Consider the following 12,097-nt stretch of genomic DNA (forward strand, 5'->3'; position numbering starts at 1 on the left):
CACACATATCTCCAAATACCTTAACTAAACCTCTCTCATGAGGTTCAGAACTTTCTATTTGGTTATAATTAGGTGTGTATGTCTTAACTCCTATTCCAGTCTGCTGCTGCTGCTGCTAAGTCACTTCAGTCGTGTCCGACTCTGTGCCACCCCATAGACAGCAGCCCACCAGGCTCCCGTGTCCCTGGGATTCTCCAGGCAAGAACACTGAAGTGGGTTGCCATTTCCTTCTCCAATGCATGGAAGTGAAAAGTGAAAGTGAAGTCGCTCAGTTGTGTCCAACTCCTAGCAACCCCATGGACTGTAGCCCACCGGGCCCCTCCGTCCATGGGATTTTCCAGGCAAGAGTATTGGAGTGGAGTTCCTTTAAAACAGGAATCCTCTTTAACACCTGTCACAACACCTTATATTAATAGGTACCTAACTATTACATGGAAAAAATCAAGAAGCTACACTTAATTTGTGGGGCTAAGTAAAAATTAAGCTATTCCAAATTCAAATTTTAAAAAAAGTTTGTAGCACACATTAGTAGGACACATTGTAGGACACATTAGTCCTACAACAAAGCTTAAAGAGAACACTATAATCAACGGAGCCCACAAACTTGTAAGTAAACTTAGGTGAATTTATACTAAGCACAGTAGTGTGGGAGTTTGTCTACAGTGTAATAATTACAAGTGCTTTTTAAAAAGAAGTTTTAGTGAATGTAATTGATACGCAAGTTAAAATTTGAAACTCCAGGACATTTACCATGGCCTGAAAGGATTTACATTTCTAGGTTATAAATGCTACCAAAGTACATGAACAGTATATGCCAAAGGGATTTTCTGCTACTTAACCACATTTTGGCTGACTATAAAAACTTCAACAAGAAACTCATCTAGGATGGCTTCCCTTGAGGAAGAGCAGAACTGACTTAAAACAAGTTTAGTTTAATATAGCAGAGGGCCTCATAAAACCCTGACTACTGCTAAACAAATCAACTATGAAGAATAACCTTTCCATGAATACTGAGAAAAAAGTTTTTCATTTCTTATTCATGCATCTTATCAATGGTACAAACTACCAAAGGCCATTATATTGGACCTTAATGAACAATATTAAGAATTAGAATTAAAAATTAAACCCAAATAAGAAACTCCCCTATCATTTTCTATTCAAAGTTAAGCTAAGTGGTATCAACTTTATTTTCCTGACAAACTATCTCCTTCATTACCACAAACAAATTTATTCCTTCTTTCTACAGATTCCAAAATAATGTCCTATTATTACGCTTTTCAGAACCTTGAATTTTGATTTATTCCTTAATATCTTCCTTGATCTCATCCTACAAGGATTCCTTAGAATTGTTTTTCTTCAGGAATAACTTCATAGTACATTTTAATAGTAGTAAGCAATGAGTCAACATTTGACTACTGCAAAATTTTAGAAAACGACACAATAAAGGATAACTTTAAAAAAATTACTATGGCAGAAACCAACACAATATAGCAAACCAATTAACCTCCAATTAAAAATAAACTTAAAAAAATAAAAATTTACTGACAAACATATTGCTATGCTTCATTGCTAACTGTTTTTCCATGTATCAATTCAGTTTAATTCAGTCGCTCAGTCGTGCCTGACTCTCTGCGACCCCATGAATCGCAGCACGCCAGGCCTCCCTGTCCATCACCAACTCCAGGAGTTTACCCAAACTCATATCCATCGAGTCGGATATGAGATGGCCTTCCAGCCATCTCATCCTCTGTTGTCCCCTTCTCCTCCTGCCCCCAATCCCTCCCAGAATCAGGGTCTTTTCCAATGAGTCATATATCAACAGTACTAAACAAAGCAATGACTCTTGAATACACACTATCATAAAAAGCTACCACTTCCAAATGTAAATGCAGTATCCTGACATGGAAGCTGCAAAACTGTGAATTAAATTCAGTCTCCTCTAAGACTGTCTATTGAGGATCCTTCTCTTTTTAAAGTCACTATAAAAAGCTATTTCTGCATGAAAAAAAAAGCTACTCTTAAATGGCATTTCCCTAACAGCAGTTTCTGTCATAGATTTTCAATATCTATGTTTAAATTCTATGCTTATACAATTCTCTTACAAAAAATAACACATTTCTTTGTTTTTACTTATTAACGGTGGAACAGAGATCATTTTTCCAAATTCTTACCTGAATAATTGTGGCCAATATATTTACATAATTACTTTCAGTCTGATAGAGCTCTTTTGCAACTTGCCACCTGGCTGACTGCTTTGAAGGAACTGGAGTAGAATTCTTAGAAGACTTAGTACAAGATTTTGGTGTTTCTAAAAGGAAAGAGGAGGAAAGACTTAAAATGGAAGCCAGATATAAGTACCAAACAGTGTACAGATTTGACAAAAAAAAAAAAGAGGGTATCTACTCTTATAAATATACCACCATAAATATTTTCATTAAAGTAGAGTTTCATCCTAGAATAAGGCCAGAAAAAAATAATGGTCATGTACTCTTCAAAAACGTCAAGATCATTAAAAAACAAAGAAATACGGAAAGAAGAACTGTTCCAGATATGAAGAGACTAAAGAAAGATAACACAATTTATAATCCTGGATTGAATCCTAACTCAGAAAAACCTTTTTGCTTTTGCCAAATATCATAGTAGGACATTAGTGGAACAACTAGTAAAATCTGAAGGTCTAGAGTAGATCAGTGTTAAATGTTAATTTCCTAATTACAATTAACCTAATTAGACTCACTCCTCCATATTCAAAGCAAACTGACTGACTTACTATTCTCTAAAGACTCATTCTGTATGCTGTGTTACTTGCTCCTCTTGTAATAAATCTCAAATCCAACTCAGTTTTCTACACCTATTTTAAACTGACTTTTAATTCCTTCCATGAATATTTAGTGACTACCTATTCTATACTAAGGGCTTGCCTGGTGGCTCAGTGGTAAAGAACCCAGCTGCCAGAGCAGGAGATTCGGGTTCGATCCCTGGGTTGAGAAGATCCCCTGGGGAGGGAAATGGCAACCCACTCCAGTATTCTTGCCTAGGAGGTCCCATGGACAGAGGAGCCTGGTGGACTACAGTACATGGGGTCCCAAAAGAGTCAGACATGACTTTGGGATTAAACAACTCTATTCCAGGCACTGAGAATAGAGCAGAGAAGATAGACAAGGTACTTATTCTCTTCAAGTATACATTTTGGTGAAGAGAATAAAACAATAAAGGAGTAAACAATTTCTAACTGCGATAACTACTACTGAAGATGACACCCCGCGATCAGGTTGGTAGGAGGGAGTAGTGGGACAGGGCCTTACCTTTACAGAGAACCGGTAAGATTTCTTTAAAATAGGGAGAGCGAGTATAAAGTTCCCGAGGTATGGTTTTAACAGTAGAAAAATCTGAAGAATAACAGACACTGTGACTGATACCCGGAGAGTATTAGTGGAGGACAACAGCACATGACAGGAGAAGCAACTGAGGAAGGATTACCCAGGAACCTGAAAGCTGTGGCAATACAGAGCTACCGTCTGTGCAGAAAACAACATGAGCTAATTTACATGTTTTTAGAGACCTTTCTAAGTGCTGAATGTAGAAAGGCAAACATGAATATACGGAGGCCATCTAAAGGACCATTGCAATTATCTAAGAGAGACCATTTATATAGAAAAGGTTGATAAAGGAAGGGTAACAAAGGAATAGAGATTGAATCAAGATTTCTAATATGATTATGCAAAAAATAGCTTGTGTATTAGAACAAGGAGGTGTGAAAAATACAGTTGAACAGGAAAAAACTCAAATTTGGGCATCATCAGCTATAGAAAGAAAAGCCATAGAATTAAATGAGATCATTTAGGAAGAATTCCATGGAAAAGAAATGACTCAGGAATAACATTCCACATTTAGAGTTGGAAAGATAAGTTAGGCCAAGGAGAAAGACAAATGAGTGATATACGAAAGCCAGAATTAAAAAATGTGTCCAGGAAGGAGTAGCTGCTCATGTGCTGAATGCTGTTGACTATAGAAAAACTGTCAGTCTCCCCAGCAAGAGCACTGAAATTCAATTGGAATGAACTGAAAAGACAGTAAAAAGAAAGGAAATGAGACAATGGATCAAGATAAATCCTTCAAGAGTAGTTATATGAAACAGAACAGAGAAATAGGATAGTCAGTGGAGAGTATTATGAAGTCAAGGGAAGGTTTTGATTATTTTATAAATTAGAAAACAACATATTTATGTGCAGACTGAAAAAAAAAAAAAAAACAGAGGGGAAAAAACTGAAGATCAAGGTAAAAGAACTAACTATATGTGGCTTCCTGTATCAGCTGATAAAGTAAATTCACCTTTTTCTGACTTCACTGTACCTATTTTTTCCATTATTCATGTGACATCTCCTGTGATTCTTTGTGTTAACAATCTGCTCTCTGAACAGCTCTATCACTTTCTAGCTGTGTGACTCTAGACAAGTTTTACTTCTCTAATCTCAGTATGGTCATCTGTAAAACAGAGGCAATAAAACTTATCTTATAAACACAAAACGTACAAACACTTAGAGCAAGCAATTGTTAAATCTAAGCATTTTCGTGTGCCTTTTCTCCTCAGCTAGAACAAAGGCCAGTCACTGTCGTACGGATTTATCTACATTCTCATAATTATTCTATTCCACTAAATTTAAAGATTTAAAAATGTGAATTACCTCCATAGTTAATGCTAGAATCTGGTGTGTTGGAGATATCTAGGAGTGACCCTATAGAAAGGGAATGTTCAGCTGAAGGGCGCTTACGGGGAGGGAAAGGTGACAAGTCTGCCTCTCTTGAAAGCTGAGCAAGTGTCTCTTTTAAACGACGTCTTTTGCGATTGCTGTTTGGGGTATTTAGAGAAAGCAGTGACACTGATTTCTTGAGCTCAGGTGTATTAGCCTGCAATCAAAAGCACAAAAGCTCAATTTTACTTCTGTGGTTCTTTACTTACTGAGACAAGAACAAAAGGAAAACACGCTTAAGAATCTGACAAAATCTGGGTTTTGCACAATAATTTTACAACTACACATTTTTCCACATAATTCGGCCGCTGCATAAAACATAATAATCAAAGGACTACTGTAACTGTCTAACCACTAACACCTAATTCTTTTTCTCCACAGTAGTATTACCATTACATATTTGCCTATAAGCTTGTTTACAATCTACTCTCCATTAGACCATAAATTCCAGGGAGGCAGGACCATTCATTCATATTTTGTTCACTGTATCTCTGGCATTTAGCACAATGCCTGGATACAGTGCTCTTCAATATTTCTCAAATACCACTTGATTTTTTAACTGTACTGTCTTTAAAAATGCATCAATGATGCTGCACGAGGGCTTTCACTAACAGAGGTGAGCAGGGGCTTCTCACTGCAGTGGCTTCTCTTGTTGCAGAGCATGGGCTCTAGGCTTGCGGGATGCAGTAGTTGTAGCACATGAGCTTAGCTCCCCAACAGCATGTGGAATCCTTCCGGACGAGAGATTAAATCCATGTTCCCTGCATTGGCAGGCAGGTTCTTAAGCACTGGACCACCAGGGAAGTCCTACCTCTAGATTTTTTTCAGAGTTCTCTCTTGCAATCTGAAGCATATTTTTTAAACTTTACGCTCAGAAACTTACATTGAGAATAAGGGCTCAAAGAGAACACAACAGAGTACATATTTAGATTTTATAGAAACATAATAAATGCACACTTCACCTTCAACTTTTCATTCAAAATTATTAAATCCCAAACTGAAGTAAATTTTCCCTTGAAGCCTGCTTCTATATATCTTTCTGTCACATTCTGGTGAACGACACCGTTTTCACCAAGATCCAGCAATGAAGGCTGGATTTTTCTTGCCTACAATTCCTTCTACTACAGTCATTTTTTAAATGACATCTCTCCCCATTCTTCAGTTGCTCCAATACTTACAGGACAAATCAAAATGCTTTAACATATTAAAAACTTGATTCTGCCTATTTAGTCAGCTTTATCTGTTGGCCTTCTTTCCCATACTCTTTTCTGAAGCCATAATTTTAATGTACTTTTAAGCTTTCATACCCTCTCCCACCTGCTGTCTAACATGCATTTCCTTACTAAGTTAGCCAAGGAAGATGGTTCAGCATTTATTTGTTCTTTTCAATCCTGCCTGAGTCTCTGAGTTAGTTAGTAGTTAGAATACATACATTGCTCAATTATGGCACATTTCATTGTGTACTGTAATTGTATCCACATCTCTCTTTCCTTTAAGGTTCTAAGTTTTTGAAGATAGGGATGTTATGGTTTATAATGGTATCACCAAGAATTAGCACAGAATGACATAGATTAAAATAAGATCCAATACATTAAATCTACATAGACTATCCCTCAATATCCAACTGTTTAATTATTCTGACATCCTAAACATGACAAAAAACATGATCTACGTGCTAATTATCCTAGGTTCTTTTGGAATAAAAAAGTGTCATCTTCATGCAATCAAGTTCACAGAACAAATGAAAAAAGGGACAAACAGCATACCTTTTCATATAAATACATAGTTTCTCCAGCTCGGGCATCCATTTGAATGCTTCCCCAGAACCACTAGTGGAAAGAAGACTTTAATTACGAATTTATCTCATCAGAAAAGATATTACTAATGTTTTTTACCAGTCCAGGTTTGATGCATGATACAGGATGCTTGGGGCTGGTGCACTGGGATGACCCAGAGGGATGGTATGGGGAGGGAGGTGGGAGGGGGGTTCAGGATGGGGAACACGTGTACACCCGTGGCGGATTCATGCTGATGTATGGCAAAACCAATACAATGTTATAAAGTAATTAGCCTCCAATTAAAATAAATAAATTTATTTTTTAAAAAAAGAAATAAAAACCACTCTTATTTTACAATTACTTGCCTCTTGTTTCACAACATAAAGTTTCTTTGAAGGTTCAAATGGAAGTTCTTTTACTATATTCTCTTCAACTATAAGGTGAGTGCATCTTTCATCTCCAACTGGTAAACAGTTTCCTCCTAAAGAAGAAAGCATACAAGCATACATAAGACCAATTGTTTATCCCCAGGCCCAAATTTTTTAAAGAGACATATTCTTGAGGAAGTGATTAGCAGGAGTAGGGAATAAAATATGTTAGCTTTTAAATTATGCTGAATTCTACCTTGCATTTTAGTCATTTCTTCCATATTGGTTTTCTCTTCATCCGAAAAACCCAGGAAACTTAAAATGCAATCTTGAAATGGAGGAACTTTAAATTCATTTCTAAAGTCATCAACTGATGCACAGAAGTCCCTAAAAACAAAAGTACACTCTTTTAAAACCAGCTTAACTGCAATTCAATATAAGTGAAGCGGATCAATTTATAAATCTACAGTAACTTTCAAGGTTTTAGCATAATCCATTTACTGAAAATATTTTACATTAGGTCCTGAAATATTATAAAAACTATAGCTAAAAAAAACTGATGTGTCCTCAGTCATCCCAGAAGTAACTTCCCACACAGTTTAATCACAGGTAATAGTTAAAGATGTAAATATCTGCTGTGTACATGAAATTTTGTATGTATTACAGGGGTTCTATAGTTTCATAAAATCTAATAATCAAGTACAAGAGCAAGGAATTGTGAGACTGGAAAGCTTAACAAGGTTATGAAATGCAGTTACCACTTAAAATGTAACCAGACAAATATAAGAAAAAATATAGCACAACCCAAACATCCAGATGCAGTAAGCTATTACCTGATAATTTTAGAATGCTTTTATTGGTTATTAAATTATTTTATAAAATAAAGTTCAAAGATATCATAGATGTCTTTCCATTTTCAATAATTATAATAATAAAAACTTTGTTCCTCCTATACTTTATTCCCTAAGCTTCACAAAGACTGAATTACTTTTCATATATTAATTTATGAATTTTGGGCACATGGGTTTCCTTATGACATGTGACTGATTCACATAATTAACAACTGAATTTCTAAATACTTACTGTTCATTCCGCCTTTCCCAAGCTTTATGAATCCATTCTGGTTTCATAATTGGAGTACCCAGGCTCACAGCTACCTAAAAACATAAACATTAATTATGATGCATTTTTATCTTAAATAACTGCATTCTTATAAGATATGAACAATTATAATTACATTCTTAGATCACTGCCCATCTGCTTTGTAACAAAATATAAAGAAAAAACTATCTTTCCATCATACAGTCTAGGTTAAAATAACTTCCAAAACAAGTTCCACAAGGTCCAAGCTGTTTCATTTTATTTTAAATAAATACATCTCCCAAGTTGATTCAGTTCATCTTTATTACATTTCTATTTCTGTGTTTACTTTTTTAGAAGTATTAACCCCCATGATAGCACTAAGAGTTTAAGAGAAAATATCTGATTAGGTCACAAAATCTTAGATATGAGTTCTAAGTATACCTCCCAGGAATTCAACATTACCCTAATGTTGCTACATATATACACTGATGGAGGGTGAGAACAAAGTGATAAACTCTTCAAGTGCAATCCTTGAACTAAGACTGTAATCCCAATAAAAGTATTTTCTCCTGTTCTATAATTTTCACAAGTTAAATCTTGGAACCATTTTATAAGAACAAAGTTCTGCTCTTAGATAAGAGAGAAATACCTACCCTCATCACCTTCTGACCCCCTTACTCACCAACGCTCACAGTAATTCTTTCCTAATATTACTCATCTGCCTCCTAAAATGTTATTCACTTACCAACCTCCACTATCCTAATCATCTTTCAAGACCTAACTCAAGCTCCACGGCCTCCTTCAAACCTCAGGGGCCACAGTCCTATGATTTCAAATTTTTTACTAAACACACATATAGCAAAAATCGAATTTCTGATCCTCAATAAATTGTGAGAGAAACAGACAAAATGAGAACACTTTCATTAAATCCATTACCAAACAGTGCTATATTGAAATACACAAAAACACTAAAATTTACATACCCTGAATTTTTCTCCTTGTGTACAATTTGCCACCAAATGTGTAACTTTTGAATTAAAGTCTTTTCGAATAACTCCACCCATGTGATGAACCAATGTCACCAATCTGGCCTCAAAAGAAAAAGTAAACATTGTTTTTTTTAATTAATACGAACAAAATTTTAAACGATGTTTATAGTTCATTTAGCATATACTGATTTCTATTTATCAGGTACATAAAAGAATTTTTATGAAGTTTATGTTAAAAAAATTAAAGATTCATTTGCTTTACTGGCATAGGCAAAATCATAAAAAGGTAAGCTAGTTAAGATGAACACACAAAACTAATTAAAGACTGGCTTTCACACAAGTGAAAAAGTAAATATATTACTTCTCAGAGGTGGGTGGTGAAGTAAAAAAGCTTGTTGCTTTGCCAGGCAAAGGGGGACACAACAGGCTTGTGTCCCCAAAAAATGTATGTCCTCAATTTATTACTTTTTAAAAGCCAGGTTGCCATCACATCAAGATTCTTTTCACTGAATTATATTAATACCCCATTCAGTCAGTTCAGTTCAGTTGCTCAGTTGTGCCCGACTCTTTGCGACCCCATGAATCGCAGCATGCCAGGCATTAGCTCCAACATAAATAATTTTACAGATCAAAGAAAGAAGTTTCTATGAATTCTCTAGGGCGATGAGAATACTTTAAGACTAGATATACATAATAAAACATTGCAATGCAAAAACAAAAACTTCAAATAATATGCTAATAAAATACTTAAAAAGACAATTTAAATAGTTACACAGTTTTTCTAATTCACAGACCAGCCACCCTAGACACAACATTTGTTTGTTTACAAGGCTCTTCAGAGTCTCTTCACAAAGTTTAAGACCACTTTCATACTCATTCATAGTTGGCTTCCTGGGTGGCTCAGACACTAAAGTGTCTGTCTGTAATGCGGGAGATCCAGGTTCGATCCCTGGGTCAGGAAGATCCCCTGGAGAAGGAAACGGCACCACACTCCAGTACTGTTGTCTGGAAAATTCCATGGATGGAGGAGCCTGGTGGGCTACAGTCCATGGAGTCGCAAAGAGTCGGACACAACTGAGCGACTTCACTTCACTTCACATTCACGGTAATTTCTCCTTCAATATTTTAAAAATAAAATCATGATACAACTACCAAAAAAAGGCAAATTTAAATTTATTTTTCTAGAGAAAATATTCTTCGACTAGAATGTTTTAAAATACTTACTAGTTCTTCTTTCTTCCTGAATCCAGTAAAACATAGTACTAGATTCATCATGCTGGTACAATAGAGTGGGCGACATGAAAATGGCAAAGGCTGAAGGATACAATTTTAAATCTGTGAGATTCTCTATAGCAAAAATAGAACACATCTTTCTAAACATATTTCCCTCTCTTGCCATTTAACATTCCCAACCCAAAAATATACTTGCATTTTTCAATATGTAAGAAATTGCAAGGATCAATTTCACAATAAAAAGTTCCCATGATTTCCCATATCATATTTGATACACGTAATCTAAACACACTTTACTACTGCCAAATAAAACATAAATATCCATACCCAAACTTTTATTTCCAAAATGTACTTTGATACATGAGGTATTGTCTATAATAAAAGATTTCCATATACTACTGTAAATGCTTCAAATTAAAGTTAAAAGAGGTCAAAAATATTTTTCTAATAAATACTGATCATACATATACTTGAACCAAATATGATTCCAACTTTTCAGCTAAAATATGGAGATAGTAAATAATTTAACAAATGATTTTATCTATCTATATATGAAAGAGAATGCTTAAAAACAGATATAAATTTAATTCCCACTATTGGGCAGAAATATCTTTTCCATAATCTTGGCCTTTAAAATGTTTATGTGTGTTTTGAAAACAAGACTTCCAAATCAAAACAGAAAATTAAAAGATTATCATGTGCTCATTATTAGTATCTATAATAAAAGAAGCACAAAGACCCAAGCAGTTTAAAGTTAATAAGGCAAGCTTAAGAATGTCAAAACAGAGCAATAAAATAAGTATCAACTCTACTACAACTTAACTGAAATGCTATTCAAAAACAAAAAGCTAAAGTAATTTCCCTAATTTATCAGTAGAAACTGATAAAAATGCAATTGTGGTAGCTGTTCTATGTGGAGGAAAACTAAGTTTATGTATTTATATATATACATCTTTGATACTCAGGTTTAAAGCAAATTATTTCTTCCCAAGATACTGCAGGTATTAATATTTTGTATATACACATGATATTCTTCGGGCTTCCCAGGTGGCGCTAGTGGTAAAGAACCTGCCTGCCAATGCAGGAGATATAAGGGACGGGAGTTTGATCCCTGGGTTGGGTTCACTCCCTGGGTTGGGAAGATGCCCTGAAGGAGGGAGGGCATGGCAACCCACTCCAGTGTTCCTGCCTGGAGAATCCCATGGCCTGGTGGGCCAAAGTCCATAGGGTTGCAAACAGTCAGACACAACTGAAGCGACTTAACACGCATGCACACACATATTATTTATGATTAAAGGACTTCTGAGTTCTACAAAAGGGAGTACTACAGAGTAGCCACTACTATTCCTATTCTAAAGATTTCATATTCTCAACAATTAATGAGATTTTTCTGCAAAAAATTCATTAATAAAATTTTATTAACCTTGAGAAGTTATAATAAGCATATATTCTTTCTTACCTCTCCTTTTTCTGCACAGTTTAATACAACTGGTGGTCCAATAACTCTACAATCAGCCTTGTATAACTCATTAAAGACAGAATCCTGGAAGTCCATGACTATGAATACATTTTCAAATTCTGGAGAATCCAAACTTTTAAATTCTTCAACTGATTCCATCTTTACAAACGGCAGTTTAATTTCCTTGGTTTTTTCCATGGCATTATTAAGAAATAAAATTTATATATTATAAAATCAATTATAAATCTCTCTAAGTTAAGACCCCCAAATCAACTCAGTATCAACATTTTTATTTGTGTATTTGTATAAATGTAGAAACTTAAGTTTTAAATCATACAATGAGCATTATACTTAATAGTGAACAGTCATATTTATTTATATAAACATATCTCTACATTAAGATTTTAAATTTTGAAAATTATTATAAAGGTGTAAG

At 35.0% G+C, this 12,097-nt stretch overlaps 1 protein-coding gene across 9 annotated transcripts in view; it reads right to left on the minus strand.

Moving 5' to 3' along the window:
* The window catches only part of ECT2 (epithelial cell transforming 2), a 60,349-nt gene that overhangs the window by 40,965 nt on the left and 7,287 nt on the right, over positions 1–12,097 (minus strand). For 5 of the 9 annotated variants that reach the window (XM_027540829.1, XM_027540852.1, XM_027540811.1 and 2 more), the window contains 9 exons: positions 11,662–11,844; positions 10,194–10,283; positions 8,964–9,071; positions 7,981–8,054; positions 7,154–7,284; positions 6,895–7,010; positions 6,518–6,580; positions 4,686–4,908; positions 2,172–2,308 (listed from right to left, as the gene is read on the minus strand). In XM_027540829.1, coding sequence (XP_027396630.1) covers positions 2,172–2,308; positions 4,686–4,908; positions 6,518–6,580; positions 6,895–7,010; positions 7,154–7,284; positions 7,981–8,054; positions 8,964–9,071; positions 10,194–10,283; positions 11,662–11,844 — 1,125 coding nt within the window. The remainder of the gene's footprint in view (positions 1–2,171; positions 2,309–4,685; positions 4,909–6,517; positions 6,581–6,894; positions 7,011–7,153; positions 7,285–7,980; positions 8,055–8,963; positions 9,072–10,193; positions 10,284–11,661; positions 11,845–12,097) is intronic. The other 4 variants (XM_027540837.1, XM_027540872.1, XM_027540882.1 and 1 more) reach the window with 1 other exon arrangement.

Source organism: Bos indicus x Bos taurus, chromosome 1 (assembly GCF_003369695.1).
Source record: "Bos indicus x Bos taurus breed Angus x Brahman F1 hybrid chromosome 1, Bos_hybrid_MaternalHap_v2.0, whole genome shotgun sequence".
Lineage (NCBI taxonomy): Eukaryota > Metazoa > Chordata > Mammalia > Artiodactyla > Bovidae > Bos > Bos indicus x Bos taurus.